The 26,631-nt window shown below is 39.9% G+C and overlaps 3 protein-coding genes across 3 annotated transcripts; 2 read left to right on the forward strand and 1 right to left on the reverse strand.

The window, feature by feature from the left end:
- Positions 1-354: 354 nt before the first annotated feature.
- MlpPh1 (putative mating type pheromone precursor) lies at positions 355-471 on the reverse strand (the record flags this gene model as incomplete). Its single annotated transcript, XM_007419378.1, has 1 exon — positions 355-471. One exon carries the CDS (start codon positions 469-471, stop codon positions 355-357), a length of 117 nt encoding a protein of 38 aa, XP_007419440.1.
- A 596-nt stretch (positions 472-1,067) lies between these two features.
- MlpSTE3.4 (mating type STE3 pheromone receptor) lies at positions 1,068-2,397 on the forward strand (the record flags this gene model as incomplete). The annotated part of the gene is made up of 6 exons (XM_007419376.1): positions 1,068-1,217; positions 1,280-1,348; positions 1,416-1,725; positions 1,794-2,023; positions 2,085-2,317; positions 2,364-2,397. 6 exons carry the CDS (start codon positions 1,068-1,070, stop codon positions 2,395-2,397), a joined length of 1,026 nt encoding a protein of 341 aa, XP_007419438.1.
- A 10,627-nt stretch (positions 2,398-13,024) lies between these two features.
- MELLADRAFT_114450 (uncharacterized protein) lies at positions 13,025-14,357 on the forward strand (the record flags this gene model as incomplete). The annotated part of the gene is made up of 6 exons (XM_007419377.1): positions 13,025-13,468; positions 13,495-13,575; positions 13,683-13,762; positions 13,816-13,835; positions 13,856-13,927; positions 14,197-14,357. 6 exons carry the CDS (start codon positions 13,025-13,027, stop codon positions 14,355-14,357), a joined length of 858 nt encoding a protein of 285 aa, XP_007419439.1.
- Positions 14,358-26,631: the final 12,274 nt, after the last annotated feature.

A 26,631-nucleotide genomic window follows, 5' to 3' on the forward strand; every position in this document is an offset into this window, starting at 1 on the left:
TATCAAAGGCCGAAGGACAAAAAGTGATTGAGAAAGCTTATGAATTAACAATTGAATTAGAAATTATCTGCCTTTATTCAGGTCGAAGCGTGATCAGACAGCATTTATCTGCTACTATGTTCGATATGAGTTTTCTGGAATCTTGATTTACAACAGAAATGTTCATGTCGCAGTAGCTCATGCAAGATGAGGTTGGCTCATCTGGACGCATGGCTGGGGTGACGCGCATGATCCAGACCTCGGGGTCTAGCATCGGACGTGCCTACCTGTCCGGTAGAACGCGCAAGCATAAGTAATCCAACCCACCTGGTCAACCGTCACACTGCGCCTCCGGAGATGCCAACTTACCGTGTGTTAACAAATGACGCAATAATGATTGCTGCCACCCACTTGATGACCGAAGTTACGCAAGAGTGATTCGGAAGAGGAAGCGGTTCCGACGAAGGTGAGATCGACATTCAATGGAGGCATTTCAGATTCGGGTGAGGGTGTGAACAATTGACTTGTTTCTGGGTTATCTCATATTTTATGGCGAGAGTAGAGGCATAATATACATGAGCAACCAGGTCGCGATAGCAGTATCTTTCTTTGCCCGAATCTGTCGCACCAGTTCCATTACGCTGTCATCGTAACCTACCAAATTATTGAGTATCCCAGCATACCATCGCACACCCTTTGGTATTCTTTCGCCTGTGGGTCACTCCTTTGCGTCGGCATTCCGTACCGGCTCGAGCGTTGGGTAGAAACATAAGGAAAGCCAGTGGCCCAGGTTCGATACATATGATATCGTATGTAACGAGCGCGATATGTAATTGTTAGTAAAGGAACCTTAAAGGAACTTCCCTTGGGTTACCATTTCGCGTTGTTGGGCACTTGCCATTGGCATCATGTACCTCCTTTGCTGTGCCATCGTTCCATTGCGAATATCTGCCGGGAAAATTTCAGGTAGCTTGCCTGGCCGATGTCTGGAAGTGATATAAGCTGGAATCGGATCACGATTATGAAGTCAGTGAGACAAAGCTTTCTGCCTCGAACATCAATTCCCCGGTCTTTCATCGGCATTCTACATGTCTTTCCCAACTTTTACTTGCTACCTCATCTTGTCTTTTTCATGTGCCGTACTTAATCTCGCACCTACGGTTTCGCACTTTATACAAGGGCACTCAGGACCCGCTTCCTTTGGCATTTGGGTCATTTTGCTCAATGCATGCGCTTTCGTGAGTCCAAGACCCTTGTCGTTTTTGCCGCAAACCAATGAAGCTTGAACTCAATCAACTAGATCAACGGTATCGTATGGAAAGACGATGCTATGGATCGTGCTCCGGTATTCTGCGATGTTACTGCAAAGGTAAGTCTCTCGACATGGCTGTCGACCAATTCGAGCATACCTGATAACTGAGTTATAAAAAAATTAGCTCAATCTCGTGGGGCCAGTGGGTCTCTTGACCTCAAATTGGTGTATCATTCAATATCTTGCCAAGATTCTTACTGCCAGCAAGTCTCTCGAGTGCCGTAAGGCTTCAAAGCAACGGGCGATAAGGGATTATCTGATGTCTTTCGGGATTCCGGCAATGATCGCTTTAGCGTCTGTCATCTTCCAGGTCGCGAGGTATCAGGTGGATAGTCTAGTGGGTTGCTCCCACGTCTCGGCCCTCACCTGGCCTACAATGTTCCTTTTCTTGATTTGGCCTCCAATCATCTGCGGGGTCTCTTGTGGATATTCTGGTAAGTGACATAGCCCAAGGGGAGTCAATATTGTGACTTATAGCAGTGGTTTCTGTGTCCCACTTCAGCCTATGTGTTGTATTGGCTGATCCGCCAGCACACAAAACTCAGAGCACTAGTTACAAAATCGACCAATCCTTTGAATTTGCACCGCTTTGTCCGAATGTGCGTCCTAGCTGCGACGTACTTATGCATCTCGGCGCCGGTTGCTATTTGTGGGACTCTGGCAACAGTGTGGGATATCGGGCCTTACCTGCCTTGGCAATCTTGGTACGCTTTGCACGACACAGACAACCAGGTGATGAGATTTGATTCCATTGCTCAGCGTGTTCAAAAGAGTGACGTGCCACAATATACAGTTGTCTCGGATTCGTCAAAATCCTTTGTACCAACTTCAAGCCCGTGACTGGGTACCTATTACCGCTGGACTGGCTATTTTCTTCTTATTTGCCTTTGCAAACGAGTCCCTCAATGTGTACCAGGCTCTACTTCGGCGAGCTCACGCGAATTTCTGGCCAATGAACTTGGAATCCGGGAGTGATCAAAAAGCTCCCAGCCTAAAAGTTGGACTACCATGCGGCAAACCAGCACGGTACGCTTCCCATGAATACATATCTACTTCTGGGAGCTGAACTGAGTGATAATTATGTAGTCCTCCGACTGGGATTTTGACTTACACATCAAGTGAGGAGTCTCAAGCCAGTCACACTCTACCTGCGGATCAAGTCTCTGTTGAAATATCATCAAGTGCCCTGAGCTGTAACTTGGGGGATGGGAGTTGTGTTGTTATGGTTTCAGAAATCAAAAGAACAAACTCTTACCGAACTTCAACTATCACAAACGAGAATGCGAGCTTCCATGCTTTTGACCACCGAACTGGTAGAATGGTTGATCGGATAGGGTAAATGACAGCGGTGCCGAATACTATTCGGAAGTAAAATGCTATCGAGGTGTTCGAATATAATGCGGGGTGTTTGAGTAGGAGATCACTTGATGTTCAAGTCCAAGTAAAGTGAGATAAATACTTTAAAACTATAAGGCTATAGCCATGAGAAGTGTGCAAGTTGTATCCACAAATCCAACCTTGTTTATAACCATTATTGGAATCTATTTCGGTATGACTATCCCTATATCATCACTACGGGGGGCATCATCAGGGCTCTCTGGCTGAGCTCCCCCGTCCGACTAGTTGAGACGGATGTGCGGTTTGCTTTTTGAATTTCCAGATTTTTTTGCATGTTTCCATGTTTTGTGGAGGCGTTGAGCTTTTCCGATTTTTTTTGCCTTGTATGTCCCCTCACACAAAGAAAACAAAAAGATTTTCTCTTATGCATGGCCTCAACGTCCGCAGCACCCCCCAACCACACTCGCAAAAAAGGGCCCCCAGTACCTTAGCTCAATTGTCCAAGGAAACATTTCCCTCAGGAGGTCGATCATCAAATGTGCTTTCCAAAAGCGATACAACCTGGAACCTTGTCATCTGCAAGTCAAATGGGTGCTCTTCCTCATTGAGCTGTGGAATGTATTCCTATTAGCAACAACTGGGTTTGGGAAGAGCAAGGTTGCTGAGATGTATTATGAATACTTTTCAAAGGCTGATGATATTAAAGATAATTAACTCTTCTCTCTTTTGGTCTTAACACTTTGTCATAGTTAATTTCTTCCATGATGTCATGCTTACTTATTTCATTTCTATTCTGACATCATTATATGTTTTCCTTCTCAATCTACTCATTTGTACCTTGATCTTACGAGTTTGCTTTCTATATAAGAATGTGCTTGACTTAACACTGTTCTTTTCTTTCTCATCCATTCTTATATGCTCTTCTCGTACCCAAAGGTACTTCACTTTTACATCAAACTCGTGTTCCGTTAGCCTTTACTGAACTCTCGTGTTCTATCAAAAGCTCTGATCCTTATAGATAAACCATTTGTTATGATCATGAATGCTCTGGATGCGCTAGGCAACAACCAGGTAACATCTGACCCATTCTAATCCAATTCCGCTGACTGAACACACCTGATCACTTGGTCGCGTATTACATTTAAGTGCTTGAAAAGATCAAGGACGGATTCACAGCTGTTAATCTGACACAAAAGTCTTTCACTGTGGGTGCCTGTCAGGATATACTGGATGGGAAATATGAGTTCACATACTTGGTGAGCAAACTATGTATTCTATCTGTTGATAAGTAGAACTGCTGACCTCATGCCTATATCAGAGTCCAGAGATTTTCCTCAATAGTGCACTGTTTACAAAGCTTTACTTCAATCCAACATTGCAAAGAAGCCTGGCTCTAAACTTTATAAATGAAGCTCATCATTCATGACAAGTTAAAGGTCAACTATTAATTAGTTTATCCATAATTAACTAACCATCATTGTCATATTAAAGCCAAGCAATTTGAACAAAACTGGGCAAGATCCACCATTAGTGCATTTTCCAAGTTTTGCACATGTGTCAGAAATCATTTCAAGGTTTGTTTGTGGTTCCCTTCATTCACACTCCCACTCATCTGATGGCTACTTTGCCTCTTCTCACCCCATCCACCAATCCAACTTTGCACATCAATCCACACCTAGCAAACTTTCCTGAAGCACCCAACATCGCTCCTATGTATGTATGTATGTGTCTCACACAAATATTCTTATTGATGGATCTAATGCAAATCCTGCATGTATCTCCCTTCAACTTTGTCAATCTCCTTATCATCAAAACTTTCAATCATCATGCAGAGCACCAAACAAGGTACGGTTTGGTGCTAGTGTCCATGAGCTGTGAACTAAGAGGTGACATGTAATCTTACATGTCACAAATCCGAGATGAGTCGACTGGAAGAGAAAACATGTTCAAGTTTTTTCTCTCCCACGCCAACTTCGTAGTTCATCACAGGCTCAGTCGAACAGCAAGATTGAAGACAGAGAATCTTGAAACTTGCTTTTTAGTTCTGATTCAAATTTTTTTTTACCATCCCACCCACCCAATTTGAAGGAATCGGCGAAGAAGGTTCAGGAACAGATGTAGTAAAAGAGACAGGGGAAAACAGACCATCCTTACAATCAGGGCTTGTAGTAAGTCGCGGCTTAAACCTTGGTTCAAATAAACCAACAAAGACTTTCATAGTCAAAGCCCGTGGTTTTCGATAACCAAGAATTTGGTTTAGATAAACCAAATTAGCGGCTTGCTATGCGCGCTTTCCCAAACAGCCCTTACCTCACCACAAGGCAAGGTAAGGGCAAGGATGGTGATTATTCAATCACTCCACATGCTAAAACATGGAACCTAAAAAGGAACTGTGAGAATGGAAGACTCCAACAATCAACTCAGAATCAGGGTCATAGCTGCATTCCTCCTTAAGGATCCAAACCAGTATTCTTACTCAATCAAAACTACAATCTTTGCTTGATTCAGATCAATCTGTTTGCTGCATGTAATGGTCTGACTAGCTCTCGAGGGATAGGAGCAACAGGGTACTATAGCCTTAATAACAAGATTGCAAAGTGAGGGAAGAGAGGACAAAGTGTCCCTCCTCTCCCTACTGACTATAGTACAAAGTAGATACTACAGTATAAGCATAATCCCAGTATTGGGATCTTTAGGTCATTACACCACTCCCCCTTTTATAACTCAGCCCCCTCTTGACAGGCTAGCTATCTTTCCACGGGTTAGCATTAAAAACCCAGTGGGAAAAAAGCTTCACCCTCTCTCATCTTCTCCTTGTCCTAAAATATTTCTTTTCCGCATCAGGATATTTGTCATTAAATTCTTTAACTAAATCTTGAGCATTCATTAAATTATCTTGAGGTTCCCAGGAATCATGATTTGAAGCGTACCCTTTCCAACTCACTAAATATTCAACTCTTCCTCTGATTCTTCTTTTATTTAATATTTCATTCACTTCATATTCATCTTCTTCTTGAATTTTGATTGGTGCAGGTGGTTTTTCTTGCTGCCCTTCTATTTCGCTTTCCTTGAATTCTCGAAGAAGATTGACATGAAAAACTGGATGTATGTCCTGCATCTCTTTCGGCAGAATCAATTTATAGGCATTAGTGTTAACTCGTTTCTCTATTTTATACGGACCAATCCATCGATGAGAAAACTTAGCAGTGGGTCTTGTAGTTGAAATATGTTTGCTATTCAACCACACCAATTCACCCTCCTCCCAATCTGGCGCTTTCAATACTTTCTTGTCAAATTGTATTTTCATTTCGTCTTGAGCAATTTTCATAGCTTCACGTAATTCATTTTGAACATCATTAATTTGATCAATCAATTCACTCACAGCCGGTAACTTCTGTTCACTATTCTGAGTTCCTGTAAAGCTAACATCATGACCATAGTTTGCTCTAAACGGTGACATGCCTATAGAAATATGTAAATTGTTGTTATAAGAGAATTCAGCTATTGGTAATAACCTCCTCCAATCATCTTGTTTGTATGAAGTGAAATGTCGTATAAAATGTTCTACTGCCTTATTTGTGATTTTGGACTGGCCATCTGTTTGCGGGTGATAAGCTGTCGATGCTTGTGTCTTGATTCCTAAAGCTGAATTGATTTCTTGAGTAAGTTTTGATATAAATATATTTCCTCTATCAGACGTGATTGACTTAGGTGTTCCGTGAATCTTCCATACGTTATGAATCATTAACTTTGCTAAATCCTCTGAATTCATTGTCTTGTTACAAGCCATAAAATGGGCCATCTTCGTGAACCGATCCACTACTGTCAAAATACAATCATATCCTTCTGACTCTGGTAAATCTGTAATCAAGTCATAACACACATCCACCCAAGGACCGCCTGGAACTGGCAGCGGTTGAAGTGCTCCAAAGGGCTTCGAATTTCTAGTTTTCACACGCTGACAGGATTGACATCCATCTACATATTTGTTGATATACATTTTCATTGACGGCCAGTGGAAGTTACGTTTTACTAGCATTAGAGTCCGCATTCGTCCCGGATGACCAGCTAACATACTACTGTGTCTGGACTTCAGAATTTGTAGTTTTAAATTATCATCGTCAGGAACTACTGCTTTCTCTCTAAAGTATAGTATATCGTCTTCAACCGTGTAGTCGGATATGAGTTTTGAGTTTGGCATCTCTAGGCATAGGTTTATCAGCTGTTGTACTCGATGGTCATGTCTTGAAGCTTTACGTATTTCGTTTAGGATATGTTCATCTGTCCACATTTCTTCATTCACACTCAAGGCTTCCAACTCGACATTGAGATCACTGAATTCGATTTGAACTTGTGCTTCCTCCTCCACCCATGAACTCATACAATCAAGAGAATCAATGAAAGCATTGGTAGGTAAGTTTTCAGGCTTGAGCAATCTTCCAAACGTTAACTTGTCACCCTCTTTAGGTTTGAGATCCGGCCTTCTCGACAACGCATCCGGCTTCGTCGATTGTTTTCCTGGACGAAACCGGATTTCAAAATCGAAGCTGCCTAAGATTTCGGCCCACCTTGCTTGCCTCCTGGTAAGTTCTTTGGTTGTCATTAAGGACTGTAAATTTTTATGATCGGTATAAACAGTGACACTGAGACGATTCGGATTACCTTCCAAATACTGTCTCCACTCCTTGAAAGCTGATATTACGGCCAACAATTCCTTATCAAACACCTCATAGTTCCTTTCAGCTTTAATCAGTGACCGCGAAAGAAATGCAACGGGGTGTGGTTGATTATCATTCGTTGAGACTTGAGATAGGACCACACCAAGCGCAAAGTCGCTGCAGTCACACTCCAGAACAAAAGGCCTGTAAGGGTCTGCGATCGTCAACACCGGAGCCGTCGTGAAAGCCATCTTCAGACTTTCAAAAGCCAAGTTTCGTTCATCAGTCCATTCAAACTTAACATCATCCTGTGACAACTCATGTAGTGGTTGTGCAATTTTCGAAAAATGACTCATGAAACGCCGGTGAAAGTTGGCAAAACCAAGAAACGTTTGCACTTCCGACAGGTTTTTTGGAGCTGGCCAGTCCCTTACCACATTGACTTTAGTAACATCCATCTTGATTTGATTACGAGAGATAACTAATCCAAGATATGAAATTTCTTGTTGTGAGAACTTGCACTTCTCAGGTTTAAGCCACACGTTTTGAGCTCGTAAGATATCTAGAACTTCCTTGACAACCTTCTTGTGGTCCACTCCTGGTTTTGTATAAATCAAGATATCGTCCTGATAGGCAGCTACATCCTTTCCGATTCGAGATCTGAGTATGTCCTGAACAAAAAATTGGAAAAAACCTGGGGCGCCAGTGGGTCCAAAGGGCATAGTAAGAGGCTCAAATTGCCCTTCCTTACAGATGAAAGCAAGCTTTGCCTCATCCCCCTCTCTAATTCTCAGGTTGTTGTAACCATTCCTCATATCCAAGCTTGTATATTGATCAGCATCTAGTAAACTGTCTACAAGTTCCATAGTTAATGGTAATGGGTACTTGTTCTTAACTGTGAGAGAATTAAGTTTCCGGTAATCAAAACAAGGGCACAGATTGCCATCTTTCTTTCCCGTGAAAAGAACAGGTGCCGCCCAGGGTGAGGTAGTTCGTCGTATAGTGCCATTGCTTAATCCTTTCTCAAGCATTTCGTGCAACACTTCAGTCTCTTTAGGCGACAGAGGGATGATCCGTCCAGCTTGAGGGGTCGCACCAGGTATCAGGTCTACCCTAAAATCATAAGGCCTGCATGGAGGGAGGACATTCGACTTGGACTTTTCGAACATCTCTAGGTAATCGTGGTAGTCCTCTGGTACTAGCTCCGCAGCCGTCTTCTCAACTTTCCCTTTCGCAGCCTCGACCGCTAGTCTGGTGGAAACATTCCAAGCCTCAAGCACAGTCTTCTTCGGTAGAGGAGTTAAGGTTTGGCCAAAGTTTCTCGTGAATGTCGTCCCAATGGGTCTATATCTTGCACAGGGAGAATAAAGCTTGCCAACATTTCCAAGCAATTTAGATCTAGGAGATGTAGCAAACTCACTCTGCGGGGGTTTTGACGAGTTTCCAAACTCAACCCCCATCTCAACGATCCTAGCTTGCCTGTCAGGCCTTTTTCCATGGTCCATCAAGGCTGTTGTCGGTCGTTGAGACTTGCAGTCTTTTTCTTGCTCCTCGCTGTTGTCTTCGAGTTTGTTCATTTTCGATTCTTGTTCTAGGAGAGGAAAATACTCGCCAGCTGATTCAAGATTTGAAGGTTTAGAAACATGATCACACTCACATTGCGGGGGTGTGAATAAGTCTAAGACTTGCACCCCCTCGTCACTGTTCGTAGCTTTCCCCTTAGGCCTCAATTCGTGGTCCTTCGAGGATTGGTCCCGCAGTGACGAAACTGCTTCAGCAGTTGCAATTTCAGTATTAATCGTATCGAAAAGGGTGCCATTCGACCAATCAATGCTCTTGTGGTTACGCCTGATCCAGGGCATGCCAAGTATCACATCGTACTTGTCTCTCAGCTCAGTAACTATGAAGGTCGTCTCTTCTTCTTGATTGTTAACATGATAATCACCGGTGTGCGTGATTAAGGATTTGTGTCCGCTGAAGCAGGTAACACTGTGTCTCTCAGGCAAGGGGCTCGTCGTAAAACATGATCGATTCACAAACTTGTTACTCACTGCCTCATGTGTAGCACCGCTATTGATCAATGCTCTCGCTAGTTCAGTTGTGGCGGTCTTAGGATCAAATAAAGAAATAGTTGCAATTATACGGGTGTCATTTAATTCAAGACTATCAATAATATTGCTCATTTCATTTTCATTTGATTCTAAGTTAATTACGCTCGGGTGAGGCACAACCTTCACGCCCGAGCACCGCCATTTTTTGAACTCTCAGCTCTACGCTCCTCCTCTACCCGTTTTCCTTTATCCACCTTCCCAGTTTGAGTGTCTAATTCATCTAACTTTGATTTTAAGCGAGCTTCTAATTCATGAATCTTGCTATACAATGATCCTCCTGAATAACGTTGATTACCCCGATAAAATCCTCTGCCACCACCAAATCCTCTTCCAAAGCCTCCTCTTCCCCTCGAACTGCTATTCTTCATTGGGCATTCAGCTATTAAGTGATCAAGCTTACCACAACTATAGCATGCTCCAGTATTGCCTCTTCTGTTATACTCCTCATTAGATATGTTCATCCTGTACGCCAAGCAATCCATCGCATCAGGATCCGGAGTTGCCATTTGATTTGAGGTTGACAAAAACTGATGCATGGATTGATTCTCACTGACTCTTTTGTGCAATCGATTGTCAATTTTGATTGCTACCCGAGCCATCTCTTCTACCTTCTCAAACTTTTCCATAATCATGTAAAGAGAAATCTCAGGCTTCAGGCCCTGTTCAAATAATGACATTAAGATATCCTCATTCCATCTAACTACAAACGACAACTCAGAGAATCTAATCCAGTAATCCGACACCGACTTCACTTGTCTCAGAGCTCTGATCTCCTTTTGCGCATTGGAAACACGTTCAGTGTCAAAGAAGGTGGCCTTAAATTCATCAATAAAGTTTTTCCAAGTCACCTCCGAACTTCGATCGTCATCTAGTAACTGGTCCGTGAAGCGTTGACCCCAGATGTTCGCTTTGCTAGTCGTGTAAGACAAGGCAAACGTCACTCGAGCTTGATCATTGCCGAATAAGTGCGAATTCAGTTGGATGTACAGGCTCAATTGATCAAGAAAAATTTCAGCCTTGGACCCCTTCGACCCGTCGTATTTGTCAGGGGTCGCAACCTTGGGAGTTTTCGGAGTTGCCTGTATTTGTGGTTGTTGAAACACAGGATTGGTCGGAGCAGGGGTACTGTGCTGAGCTTGTTTCATCTGGTTCAACTCTCTTTCAGCTTCTTGGCGTCTAAGTTCGGCTTCCTGACGCAAACTAGTCTCGTTTGTCAACCTAGCATTGAGTTCAGCCAGTTGACGCATAACGTCTTCTAAATTCACTGAGGCCATCTCTGATAATGGTTTGTTCACGTTTGAGTCTTCCCCGTTTGATGAGGTCGAATCTTCCGTTGGAGCTGTAAAGTTAGGCGTGGTGGCGGTGGTGATAAGAGATTGAGTTCCAAACAGAGTTCTAACTTAGTATGAGAATATGCGGGGTAGTTATAGATGAGTGAATTATAAGGTTCAACTATTTAATTTAGTCCTAAACCGAATCTTGTGTCTTCTTTAATCCTTCTTCTATTAATATCTTTTACTTTAATTTTCTACTTTATTCTTCTGATAACTTCTTTCTTGGAATTACTTGATCTTTTAAACTTTTGAGCTAATAACTTTTCGATTTTTCTTCTTCTTCTAATGTATCTTGAATTTTAGAATCTTTAGTTGCTGCTATCCAGAATGAGACGTTGCAATATGTAATGGTCTGACTAGCTCTCGAGGGATAGGAGCAACAGGGTACTATAGCCTTAATAACGAGATTGCAACGTGAGGGAAGAGAGGACAAAGTGTCCCTCCTCTCCCTACTGACTATAGTACCAAGTAGATACTACAGTATAAGCATAATCCCAGTATTGGGATCTTTAGGTCATTACACTGCATGATAATTTTTCCTTTTACTTGATTGTGAGTACCTTTTTTCCCAATCAAAATCAAGCTCCCTATCAATATCCTTCCTGAATCTGAACCCAATTTTTGACTTTGATATTCAGAGAACCTATTTTTCCTTGCCTTTCATTCCTCCAAGTCTTTATTCACTCACAATCAATCAAGTTTAAGGCAAATCCCAAATGCCACATTGATTGAATTTTCGATTTTTGAATGTTGGTATCTTATGTGATTCAAAGTAAGTGTTTACTTGAATATTTTGCATTATTAGGTGATTGCATGGAAAATGATAATAGACACTAAAACTACTGGATTGTTTCTCTTTATATTGTTTATCTTGATTGGTATTCAGTCACCCAATCATTTCTAAGGCAAATCAATCAGGTTATTGATTTTAAACCATTCTTAAGTTCCTATTAGAATTTCATCATGGTTTTTCAATTCTGAAGTATAGATCAATCTTTTCTCCTTCACCAGTTATATATAAGTAGTCAAATTGGGCGGCGGGTGCCACATTCATAATATTAAGATGGGCTCCACTGAACACAATCCACATAGGCTGCTGGAGGCTATGCTTGTTCAAAGAGCATTCAAGCAGGAAAGCTTTGTTAGCAGTTGTTTGGATGTAAACCCAGTAGAATATATCGTAACCTGATGGAGATCTCTTCATCCGTTATGAATACCAAAGATAGATCAGAGCAATATGAGGGAGGCCTGTTAAGTGTTTACCACTGGCAGCAAGCAGCAGGGAATGAATGGGTTAAGCCAGGGTTCCAAGGACCACCAGATCCCCCCTTGCCGACCTAGGGGGTTAGAGTCTTGCAGTTGTCTCCAGCCTGCATCACAATTGATTTGCATCTGAGCCGCTCAGATATGCATGGTTCCACCACCTTAGCACAATAAGTCCCAATGAACAGCCCTGCGTGTTCAGCCAATCCGCTGAACTTTGGGGAACATAGAGATATTGAGAGGCTCAAGACTGCTAAGATGCTGAGACCCAGCCATTTCACAATCTGACAAACACATAACACTTGTGTCACACCTTTAATTAATGGTATCTCTCCTCCGGCTTGGTGCCTGTTCCGGTTCTCCTGTCGGACCATTGGCTAACCGGGAAACCAATCCCTGAGATCAACTTACGCCTTTAATACATAAATACCCATGGACCTACTTGATAGAAAGCAACTCCATCAAAACCTCAAGCGTACTTAATCAAATACCTTCACGTATGTTTGCAAATCCAATCAACAATCTTAGTCCTAGTTCTAAGCACTTGAAGCGAGAAAGAAATTAGCCAATGATTATTTAGCGAGAACAAATTACCTATTCAAAGACAAAACAAATTATGGCAATATTATGTATATTGTGCGAAAGAGAATGTAGGAACAATTGAATTATCAGTAGAAGAACATTCAAAAGAGATTGAAGAGAATATTCAAAAGAATGAAGTGGATTTTCTAGAAAATGAACGGCTTGAGAAATCATTACAAGAAGAAGGAGGAAGGTAAAAAGAAGTGGAAATTGAAACGACTGGAATGTTTGTAGATTTTTTTTACTGACTGATTGTAAATCTTGGACTACAGGATGAGCATGCATTGAAGGCTGTGATTGCTACTACTAGAGACAGTGAATCGGAAGGAGAAAAGTTCCTCAATGAATTAGAAGTAAAGGAATACCAACTCTGAAAGGTGTATATGTTTTGCTCAGGCCCAGTCTCCGCTTGACCAACTCATCCGACATAGCCCCGGAGCCATCATCATGGATGAACTCGCACACCGATACCAAGTTGCTGAGCACGAGATCCTGCACAAATTACTCAACCCCAGAAAAAACGGTCACCGCGAAATGCAAGTAACCAGGATAATGAACGCTATTCAACAGGAGGGCATGGCTCTTAACACATTCCTCTTATCGGTGAACCAACCCCTCTGCACATGGCCACCACACCACCCCTCCTTCTACAGCGGCCTGCTTGTAAAGACTCAAAACGTATTGCACTTCCTTGAACATCAGAACTTGAATGTGTTCAACTTTCTATTCTGCCTTCTTACCCCCAAACATCATACGCTGCGGCCTCATCGAGAAGTTTGGCAGGGGAATGGTGCACATTCATATTTAGTATGCCGCGTACTTGACAGTATAAGGAATTTTTTAATCCACGCGGGGAATGGCCACGTGTGGGAGGATTACATCCAGGCGCAGGTCAGCCATTCATCATATCTCCTCAGATACGTGACTCCCAATTAACATATTGCGTCATGTTTGATTTAGCAGGTGCAATCCCTTGCAACCGAGTCTCCACAAGACATGTGAGCGCAATGAGAGCCGCGCCCTACTGTGAGACCTTTTGTCACTTTTTGGTTATTCATGGTTCATGGTTTGACTGACTGCCTGCAGTCTGATCCTTCGCTTTTAGTACGTAGGCACTGGTGAAACGGCACACCGTGTTGACCTATTTTTACGGATAATATTTGGAGTAAACAAGGGAGGAACAGGGTCGGCTTGCGGGTTCATTTGTTCAACCCTTCCCAATTGAGTATTTTTGTCAGTTCATACCATGGTGTGCTTGGTGTGTTTGAGTCTACTCAGGGTCATTGCTACTTGCGCTCGGATTTGATCCCAAGGAAAATTACTGTGCGCGCGATGTGTCACTAGGCATTGGTGTGTTTGAGTCTAGGCAAGCTCATGTCAAAATGCGCTCGGATTTGTCCCCAAGTTGTAGAAGGGGGGGCGTGCTGTCATCCCCCAGCATTCTCTACGTCACAGGTGAACAGGTAGGATCCACTCGCGTTCAACCTGGTGTCACTTGTTCCACCAAGGACTATCTATGGGCCTTTGTATATATATCTATATATAGACATTGCTTCCTGGGGGTTCAGACGAAGGATCACCCCCATAAGACATTATTGCTCTTCCTTACAACTACCCAGTCATGGACATCGACAGTGCTCTATCACCTGCTGCTGCGGAGGAAGAGCGTGAGATGGTCATCGCCCAAATCACCGACGCTATTGTGGCCCAAGGGATGACGCTCCAACAGTTTATTAGAATAGTCAATCCTTCCGTCTGTACCGACTTTGTAGAACCTTGAGCTACCTCACGTAACTCACAAATCACCACCAACACCATCAACATCCTGCACTATATTCATGGTCAGCAAATGAGTGTGTTTGATCTCCTTCTAAGTCTCCTCGATCGTGGCATACATCATCGGTGGCCTTATCAGCGTGCGTTCCGTGGGCATGGGCATCACGCGGACCAAATGATCATACGCCTGCTCTTGGCCATTTGGCATCAAGTCGTGGACGCAGGGCATGAAGAACGTCTATGGCACAATTTCATTCAAACACAAGCAAGCTCATCTATCCCTTGTTTGGACAGGTGGAAAACATGCTGACCTTTTTGTTATTACGTAGGCGGACGAACTGAGCATATGTGATTATTACCCTAGGTGATTCGATGGGTATGGCAGTGCTGTTAACCTGGTGGGTGATCTCTCATTGTTGGCGATTCCGACAGACCTATGCTGACCTTCAATAACGAAATACGCGAAAAAGAGTCACACCGGGCTCAGCCAGATAATGCATTATTGTTATGCACCTTACCGAGCGTAAAGTGTTGTTTAGTCTTATTGTTATTTTAGAGGGACAAAACATTTCAGACGCGCAGCATGAGGATGCGATGTGTATCATTTCGGCCCTGCTGAATACCCAAAAGGGTTTATTGATGTTAAGATGAGACTGACTCACGGTAATAAAAATGTGAGAGCGGGCCGTTAGAGACAAGGGGCGTGCGCTTCGTTTTCATTATAAGCACATGGGCGTTTGATAACACTGCAAACATTAATCAACTTCCCCAAGTGGGCAGGAAAAATGATTGGGAGTATCATTTGTCATAGAATGATCTATCACTCCACACCTGATCCATAACACCCACACTACATATGTGTAGCAGGCTCAGTGAATTGGTGGTTATCATGTACATACAGTTCTGCTCAGTTATCTGCTCAGCAGGATGAGTTATTCATATGTAATACATGCTGTAACTTTTTTCAGATTGACAAAAGCATTCAAAAGATAGACTACATACACTGACTTGACGTTTTGGTGTAATCTCATCAACTCAACTGCATGTAATACCCTTTCTGTTACTAAGAAATAGCTTCAAAAATATTGCCTGAGCAGCTACAGAATTATATGTATTGAATTCTTGGGACAATTTTTTCCAAGTCAAAAAAGTTACATGTGGTATAACATGTGTGCTATATGTTCTGATGGGCAAAAAACTGAGCAGACCTGTATGTACATGATAGAAAACTATTTACTTAGCGTACTGCACATATGTAGTGTGGGTGTTGAGGCTCAGGTGAGCGGTATTGGATCTTTTTATGACAAACTGTACTATTAATCATTTTCCTCTTCCAATGTGGGGAAGTTGAATGATGTTCACAGTGTAAGTGTGATTTGTGAGCAGTGAGAATATAAGAAATTTGGGTGATGTACCGACCGATCTCACGCCAGAATTTCGACTTTGCGCGTAAATCCCTCACTGGAGCGGCCGGTACGAGCCAGCGATAGGACTTAGTTAAGTTTGCTATGTAGTCCTCAAAATCAGGCAAAGCACGGACTCATTTTTTTCATCGCTCACACGCTCAATATCTTCAAAATCACCATATTGTCGACTTTTTCCTTATCATTAGGGGTCAGCTTTTTGAATTGTTCCAGTGTTTGACTTGTATCCTGTATGATCATGATCAATCAACATAAATGTGAGTTGTCACTTTCCAGTCTTGCCGCATGATGTCTACAAATTCATTGTTGCAGAGCTACATCAACACTGTAAGATTAATAATCTAGATACATCAATGCTAGAATGAATGGTGGGTAGAGAAGAATCATGATGGACAGCGGAGATTGTTGTAGTTGTAGTTGAAGGAGATGATCAAAGTGGTGTTGATCATGAACGAAACACCTGTGTCTACTAGACGCTTTGGATATTATCCATAGGAAAACGTGCAATTCCCAGCGGACACTGTCCGGAACTCCCCCTACCAACGCGCCGCCGCCCCCGAGGCGTCGGACTCAAAGACATATACAAGTACTTTCCGCATCAGTACATCAGCTAGCAGCACCTATTCGACCATCTAATCCCATAACGGGCCTTTGGTCAAGGTCAAAAACCACTCACGGTTGCGGCTAAGAATCAGATTCACCATGATGTGAATGGCATTCACCATGATGTGAATGGCATTCCCATCCATGTGAATGGCATTCACCTAATCACACGGAAGTGATTCCCACCTATAAAGACTGATTCAATAAAAGTCACACTGAAACTCAATCCCATTTATGTGAATTGAGTCACATACAGATACAAAGCACACAATTCACATATATGTGAATCTGAATCACATATATGTGAATTGTGTCGCATACAGATACAAAGCAACCAATTCACATATTGAATTGAGTCACATACAGATACAAATCACACCAATCACACACATGTGAATCCCAATCACATATATGTGAATTGGGTTACATGCAAATACCAACACCCCTCACGCAAATGTCAGTCTTTTAGTCAATGCCACCACGTGCAAATGTGAATTGACACATGTAAATACCAAACACACCCAGAGCACACAATTCACATATATGTGAATCCCAATCACATATATGTGATTCCAAATTCAAATCACACCAATGTCAATTGTATCAATGCCACCGCCACCACATGAAAGGACAAGTCACACCTATGTGAATCCCAATCACACATATGTTAATTGAGTCACATGACAATCCAAAAAAAACACCTATACAAACACATCACACACATGTGAATTATATTCACACATATGTGAATTCCATTCACACATATGTGAATTCTATTCACACATATGTGAATTCCATTCACACATATGTGAATTCTATTCACACATATGTGAATTCCATTCACACATGGAATTCCATTCACACATGGAATTCCATTCACACATGGAATTCCATTCACATATGTGTGAATGGAATTCACATATATGGAATTCCTTTCACACATATGGAATTCACATCTGTGTGATGTGTTTGTATAGGTGTGAATCTGGGAATGGAGTTCACATATAAGTGAATCCCAATCTCAGAGTGTGGGAATTCCATTCACACATACGTGAATTCTATTCACATATATGTGAATCCATTCCACACAGGTGAATTTAGTCAATGCCACACGTACATAATCACACCTATGTGAATGTCATTCACATATATGTGAATCAAATTCACATAGGTGTGAATCAAATTCACACAGGTGTGAATGACATTCACATAGGTGTGATTCAAGTCAATGCCACCACATGTAAGTTCAAGGTGTCCTTTCCACCCATATGTCAAGGAAATCACAACAAGGTCAATTTGATCCTTGTTATCTCACAAGGTATATATATAGAACACTACACTCAAATTACAAGTTTCACAGATCAAGAACAAGATTTGCAAATAACATCTAGTCCTAATCAATATATATATCTTTTGAAGCTAAGATTAAAAAACATATTATTGAATTGAACAAGTTAAAACTAATCATTTCCTTCATTTTTATGTCTCCTTTGAAGATATATCATCATCATCTGAAATCACTTTCCTTTCACAGTTTGGACCGGTGATTGAATTGCTTTCCTTCATCCATTCTCTCCAAACCTTGATGTTTCACAAAAAAAAGTCCCCCAGTCCTTGGCTTTAGGAGATCTCAAACTCCGCCAGTCTGGATGGATGTTGTCAGCCCTGAGTACATATACATGTACCCAAAACTAACTTGTAATCAAGAACTATCATATAAAAACCTAATTACATATACATACATCCTATAAACAGTATGTAACATGTAATAAAAGACATAAAAATATCAATTACATATACATGTATGCCTAAAACCACATGTAATATGTAATGAAACATCATTTACACCTCATAACTCAGTGTCAAGAGTTAAAATGCTTATACTACATAATACACTTAGCATATATATGTAATTAAGCATAATTGGTAATGATCATAACAATCATTAACAACAAACCCTAAACCAATGTAGTGATACAAACAAATACCACTACAGTTAGGTTTAGAGAGGAGGGTATATAATCCTCTCCTCTTGCAGCCTTCACTAAAATCCCCCAAGCAATTATTACACCATACTTTTAGAGAACAGAATCAAAGTTCTATTGAAGTAACATCAAGAGTCTTATAATTATAAGACTAGTGATAACTTCATAACTTTAATCAGCTTCCTGACTAAAAGTAAGTAGTAATCTCTTCACCCTTTTCTGGATCCTCTGCTTTCCCTAAGTAGAAATCTCTCAGGTTGGTTACCTTTTGAACAACCACAGGTTAGTGACCTATATCAACTCACAGGTTAGTGCACCTTTTGAACAACTACAGGTTAGTGACCTATATCAACTCACAGGTTAGTGTACCTTTTGAACAACTGCAGGTTAGTGACCTATATCAACTCACAGGTTAGTGCACCTTTTGAACAACTACAAGTTGGTGACTTTAGAACAACCAGATTAGTGACCTTCACCTCACTCTTCAATCTGTCACTTAGAAGATTGAAGGGAAGCCTTGGATCCAGCTTCCGTTATTTATAATACTTCTATTATAATTGAAATCTCCTTTTAAGGAGTCGCCTAACTGCAGTCTGTCGGGATTTGTCCAAACAGACTGTTAGTTCCTTTTAACTTCCATTCTTTTCTTTATTTCAAATTGTAACTACTACATATTTGAAATAAAAGACCAGAATTTCATTACTCCATTACCTATTTGCCATCTTTAGTGAGCCTAGAGTACTCCCAAAGAGTACCCTACCCTCACATTTGGGGGCCTCATCGTGTTGAAACCCAAATTTCAACCTCACATTTTTTTTTTACCAACATTGTGAGAATTCATATCACTAGACAAAGTAAGATCAACCAATAAAAGATAACATTTATTGCATCAATCTGGAGTCTATTTTGAAACACTCAAACTACACAAACCAGAATCTCATTGAGAATCATACAAATTTATACAAATAGTTCTTTTTGGTCTACTTCCTCTAGAGAAAGTTATTCTAAAAAGACAAAACACACCAACTCTAACTTTTCTTTACTCTACTTTACTTTCAAAGAATCTAATTTCACCTTCTAATTGATTATTGTCATTCTCTAACAATACTCAAAGTGAAAGTGATCTATCTTGAAATATAATTTTGACATCATGTATTTTTGAGCATTACATCAATATCTAGCCCCAGTGACATTTAGGAGACAGACGAGTTGGGTAGTCTCATTTATGATTTCATATACGCTACTCCGAATTTGGGAAATCCCGTTTTCGTTTGAGTCATCAAATTATTCAAACTTTATTATCATCAACGAAGACAACGGCCTTTTCAATCAAAGTTCAGGAGAACGCGGTGGACGAACAATCAAGAATTGAATCACTCACCTGAAATTACGGGGAATTCAAATCAAAGACTGAAAATCAGTTTTTTTCCGTGATTGGACGAACAAAACAAACCTCATCCTCAAGTTAATCAATCAATCTAATTTTATAAACCTTATAGGATGATCAAATTAGTTTTGAAAAATCACAAGTAAACAAAGCAATTCCTTTTCTTCCTCCTTTGTTTTTCTTAATTCAAACCTGCTTAGAAGAAGTGACACTGATACTATCATTTCTGTTTCAATTTCACCTATCATTATATCTTCTTTTGACTGTAGTGTCTTGTCCCAAATTGTTTGAATCGCTCGACCTCGAAAACCACGGTACTCCGAGTCCTGTGCAACAACGAAGCAACACAAATTGTACCCAGCACTCTACTTCAGCCTTACCAGAGAATCCAAACTACGACAGATCAGTTATCTAATTTGAGGACGCTTACGGTAACGCAAGCAACGAAACGATTATACCTGGTTTACTACGCCGGCTGCAGATCCTTTAGCCAACATTGAAATCGACTCACCGGGCCCAGAGGCTACGGCAAGAGATCAAACTAGAGCTAAAAGACCTGTCCCATAGAATTCAATTGGGCAATAAAAGTAAGTAAAGAAGGATACCTTCTTATTTAGTTTTCTTCCTTTGTCTGCTTTTGATCACCTTATTATCAATTGCTAGAATTGATAAATATAACCAACAAAGTGTTTTTGTTTATTGTCCGTTAGATAACAAAAATGAACCACTCCGCCAGTCCGAATCAAGGACAAGTGACACAACCGTTCCATAAGTTCAACAAAAATCTGAATCGATTTAACTTCCTTACTCTATTATCATCATATCTTCCTTATATCACCAGGATCAAACACATTAAAGAAAACAAAGTAAGTAAAAGTTATTCTAGAAACCACATACTCTACTTCTTTCATTCCAATACTTTGTTTGTTTGTTGGTTGTCGTTTCTTTTTTTTGAAGAAAACAACAACCGGTGCATCTCCACATTAATATCTAAGCAGTACAAGGCTATTGGCCAAGTGTCATTTGAAAAACCAACAAGTTTATTACAACACGTAGAATTTCGAAAATTGCAAAGATCTAATACACACTTGATCACCATAATCATCATTTTATTTTATTTTATTTCAGTATCATTCATGAGAAGAGAAGATCAAAAGCTTTTAATCAGATCTCAGGATAACCCCCTGGAGGAACAATCAAAAAGAAACTCGGGGGCATCCAATCAAAAGTGAATTTTCTCCGTGATTGATGAATTTCACAAACCACACCAACGTTCAAATCTCAACGTAATCTACCGTATCGTTATGGTTTATACATAACGCTACGGCATACCGTAGTGACCACCAACCGTATTGCATCGTTATCGGCAGGTCACCGTAGTCAAAAACACGTTTGCGTACGGTGGTACCGTTACGTATCGTAGCGCGATGGACACCAAACGCTCAGATATCGGTCATTGCGGTCAGAAAATCTTAAAAAGACAAAATGTGAAAAATCTCGTAATTGAAGTAATTAAAAGGGTGTAAAAAGGTGATAACATAAGTAATGAGAGACAAGAAAACAAAGAGACAAAGAATTGAAATGAAAAAGAATTGAAAAACAAAATAACAAGGTGATATTGGTGGAAAAAGTTGAAAATACTACTTTTTTTTTCCTTTCTTCTTCTCTTGTTCCTCATATTCCTTCAAGTACTTCACTCCATCTGCAAATTTGTCTGTGGGTATAATACCACTCTTGATCCATTCCCGACATCACAAAACTTGAAAGATCCTGTCGGGCGAGGACTACTGCGACTTGAACAACGAGTTGATTCAGGAGGACGCAGTGAACTAGGGCAAAGAGTAGTAGGACTATCAGTATCCATTGGAAAAACAAAGAATTCAAGGAAAGATATGGAACGTGGTGTTAGTATCAAAACAGGAATTGGAAAAGTTGACCCAATAATCGATGGGAAGAGGAAAGAAAGAAGGTACTTATCTTTTGGATCCAGTCGTGTACGCCGTGCATCGCCAAATTGGGAAGACATTGCATGAATCAAGACACTAATATGACAGTAGAATGGAATGATGGACCCTGCGTAGAGAAATGTGAGCCAGATTGGGGTAGGTGGACCCTGCGTATCAAGTGGCGAGGAGGTGTATGCAAATACCCGTAGTCCACCGTAGTGACTACGGGTTTCGTCGCGGTCACCGTGATGATATTGCGCCGTGATCGTAGACGGGACCGTAACCGGTTTCTACAATGCCTCATCGCGCTGCGGTGGCACCGTAGTGTCTTTAAGGCGGGTACGGTACGGCGCGGTTCGTAACGTACCGTACCGTACACCGTAATCATTGCGTTGAGATTTGAACGTTGACCACATCAACAGATTCCTACCAATCCTTCCATCAGATCGAGACCACCTCCATCAAACTTCCCATTGCAAGTGGAATATTGAAGGATCAAGTCCTCACGACGAATTTTGGAAAGGGATACTAATTGACATAGACAGTAAGTCAGCATACAATAAAAGTTTCTTTTTCAAAGCACAAAAGAACTAACATTCTAACAGTGATTTTTTGATCAACCCCACATCGGAAAAAAAACTTTGATCAACAACTTCCTTTGTATCAGAAGAGGATTGAATTACATCTCAATAACTCCCAAGACAACTCTTTCATTAAATTAAAGAATTGTCATCAGTACAAATTCAATCAATATGCTATCACCTTTTGGAATCTTGTGAAATCAATCAAGCTAGCTTTGGAAATCCATTGTCATCATTCATTTTTATCTATCTTCATTATCCATCAGCTTTTGCCTTCTACATTATTGACAGCTCATCCTATTCACACTTCCGTGACTCTTGATTTGGTTAAAAGACTAGATACTGACCGTGTTTTTCTTTATCTATTTTAAATTTTCTTTCAATTCTAGTGACTTTTCCCAACATTGTTCAATCTGATTGATCTAGCCAACCAGGGAATCCCCAAATCTCCACTTCAATCAACCTTTGGACAAACAATTTGACAACAAAACAAACCGTTATCTCCATCTTAATCAATTGATCAATTTGTTTGAACTTGTTAGGATAATTGCATTAGTTTCAAAAGAGACGAGTAATCCAAAGCTAGATCATTCCTCAGAACAATCACTTTGAAGCAAATCAGACCGTTACTCTAATTCCAATAATCAAATTATCCTTCCTTGTTTCTTCATTGATCATTTGATATTTTTCTTCAATTGAGTTATCAACTCCTTTCATTTTTGAAACTTGAGAAGAAGATCAAACACTGACCTCAATTAAAATTCTACTATCTATTATCTTCTTTCTATTGTAGTATGTTGTCCTCAATTCTTTAACTTGTTCCTTGCAAACCACAGAACTCAACAGTGAGTGAGACGATGAATAATCAATTCTTGAAACAAATTGATCTAAAAATAAATCCGTTACAAATATCTATCTTTTTCACTCAATCGTCATAACAGACTAAGAAACGTCAGTTATACAGGACCATCTGACGGACACGGAGTCCAAAACCAACTTTTGCTAACATCAAGATCGACTTGACTTGCTCCAACTAAACATCAATAGAATAAGTCAGGTCTCAAAGCCCTCCACCTTACAGCTTAGTCAATCATTACCGTGACACAAGAACTGATCATAGTCGATTCTACGACTGCTATATCAGCAGCTGATCTGTTAGTGAATATCAAAATCGGTTTACCTGGTTCTGACGTAACCAATAGAGATCAAGTTCGATCCTAAGCTCACTCAGCACCAGAGTAAGTTTCACAAATTGAAGCTCACTCGAATCCCATCTTATCATCAAAATCAAACCACAGAATTTGTTACTAACAAATTACAACATTCATCACCTTATTTTTCAGACAGTTGAGAAACAAATTGAATTTACTAATTGGATTGTTCATTTATCTCTTTCTCATCTTTGTTTACCCTCAATTTTTTTCCATTAGGTCCAGAGCAAGGACACATCTATTAAGACCATTTTTAACCCAAATATTGATACCAATTTCAATTCCACCAATGATCCAAGTTCTTTTAATAGTTATACTGAAGAAAGACCCGTCAGATCCACTTTACCACCACAGATGATTGATTGAAAGAAGCACCCAACAAAGAACCGCTAACGACAAAAGTACACAAACAAAAGCCAAAATAATGAGAAAGTAAGCCAGCAAATGATTGATACTCAACTTGCAGACAAAAAAAAAGTTTAACCCACATCACTCACATACAGTGATTCTTGAACAGATACGTGTTGGAGAATTAACAAACAAACAAAACAGCTTGTATAAGGAGCAAAGCAACTTTGGACGCAATCAGCCCTCAGAACTAGTGCTTCAAAGCAAAAGAGTTGTCACTCTCTAATTAAATCAAACAATCAAATTGAGAAAACTCACTCAAGAAAACTCGCTCACCTTACCAGAGTAATTTCTAACATAAAAAAAAAGTAATCAGACCAAAAATCTTTGATTATTCCCTCTTCATTTCCTTTGATTCCTTGACCAAGTCTATCAGTTGGTTTTCTTTTATCTCAAGAGCAAACTTTGATCAAAAGAAACACATGCTAACGTATATTCATTAATTTTTTTAGCCTCTTTCTGGCAGCTTTGTAACTTGTTAGACCTTGCTCACCAAGGAGCTTCTCCAGACAACTTACTTGCTCAACAAAGCTTTGACTACCGTACTCCCTCAAATTCCTCATTTTCATTAAAATCAATATCAAGTACTCTGCTACTAACAAATCATATAATTTTGTTTTGACAATCAAGGTACAAATACTGCAGTGCCCAAACAGAAACAAATAGTGCAGCTGTACAATAGGTTGAACAAACATATCTAATCCACATTTATATTTCTATCACCTTCTCTTAGACAACTGAACAAGATTAAACAAAAACACTGAAAGTACTGACTCCACGGTAATTCCACATTTTTAATATTAGACTCCAATGTACAATCTGAGCAACCCTACCCAATAAAAAATAAAACCATCATTGTTTGAATTTTTTTTTACTCTTTGAGTTTTTAGTTTTTTTTTAAAAAAAATTTGTTAACCTAATCTCTCATATTCATTTAATATGTCTGACAGAAGCTCTCAACCACCAAACCAACCAAAGTTAGTTTCAGACTGTTTGTCATCAGTTTCTGTTTCCAACTCATATATAGACTTAGAAGATCTCATTAGAATAAAGACCTTTGCAAATTATGAAGAAGTTGAACAATTAAATTCCAATTTGGATTCATTAAAAAACCAATGTGAGACAAGTGAGCAAGTGAGATTGAAAGAATTTCAACTAAATTGCCAATTGCACAAGACTTCTTATGATGACTTTATGAACAAGTTTCATGAGCTAAAAGAACAACTTATGGAAATTAGAAAACTGGGTCATGAATCTAAAAACCAAGAACATGGTAAATCTTACAATGATGTTATAACTGAATTTATGGAATTAAAAGAACAACTTGTTGAGGTTAAAGAACTTGTTCATAAATCTAAAAATCAATAACAAAAATATATATCTTAAGGTCAGATGAAGTTGCAGAGTAAAGGGAATGAAAAAGAACGCAAATCATCCTCTGACATTAAAAATACTAGTGCCTCTGATACAAGCCAAAAAACTGTACCAGGAGAAACTGAAATACAAACTTGAGAAATAACTGCAATGTACAGCTTAAATAAAACTCAAGCCTTGGTACTACAAATTCAAGAAACATTGAACAAAAGATTTGAGAACTCAACATTGAAACCTTCTGAACAAAGCATAGCAAAGCAAATAAACAATTTAGCTATTCAAGTGGCTACACGTATATCTGAAAGTGAGAAAAGAATGACTTCAAAACTCAGTAGTTGTGATAAAAATGTCCATGAGACACTAAATAAAGTGTCTCAAGAAAGAAATCAAGATAAAGAAAGTCTCAAAGCCACAAGCAATACAATCATCAGTGATTTGTTGGAATTGAAGAATGATATTACAAACCTAGATGTAAAATTAGATAAACAACTTAAATTGCCAATCAAGGATCCTTATAATAAAATTGAAGAATTGCTCAATAAATTTGAAGAACACAAAAGCCATGTAAGTTCAACAATTGATGAGATGAGCAAAGATACATATATAACAAAAATCCGTGAGAACTTGAACAAGCAACAACAACAATTTGAGAGTGGTATGATCAAATCTTACCATGCATCACAAGAAAATATAAAGGATAATCATGAACAATTACAAAAAGCATTGTTAAAACAACGAGAGATGCAATTTCAGACCTTCACTCAACAAATGTTGAAGAATCAAGAAATCTTGAATAATAGGATATTAGAGAAAAACATTGAATTGCAACAAAAATTAATCCAAATGGGTGATAATGCCAACATGGCAAGAATGTCACTGATCCAAGTACTTAAACCTGATAGAATAAGCTATAGTAATAATACACCAAGCGTACGAGATTATGTAACTCACCCAATGACTCAACATAAAATTCGATTCAATCTCTGAAGGAAGTCAGAGGATTGATCCATTACTTAGAACAGAGGCTAGATTTAGGCAAAATACAATGAATCCACAAGAAAGAGCTGTAAGCTATGCAGAATATCCATCAATGCATAGAGAATTTCCATGCCCACCAATCCTTGAAAGAACAATAGTAAGACAAGAAGCACTTCCACCCCGTGAAATGTCATCTGTAAGAGAAGACACTGCTCAAACAGCTATGACAGACTCTGCTAGAGGAGATAAACTGACTAAAGCCTTAACTAAACTTTGGCCAACAGGAAGGGATTGGAAAAGGTAAAGTGGAGAAGGTGAATATCATCATAATGATTACATTAGCGGTACACAAATATCAAAACCGTATTGGAAAACCGAATG

The sequence above is a fragment of the Melampsora larici-populina genome (genome assembly GCF_000204055.1).
Source record: "Melampsora larici-populina 98AG31 unplaced genomic scaffold MELLAscaffold_172, whole genome shotgun sequence".
Taxonomy (NCBI): domain Eukaryota; kingdom Fungi; phylum Basidiomycota; class Pucciniomycetes; order Pucciniales; family Melampsoraceae; genus Melampsora; species Melampsora laricis-populina.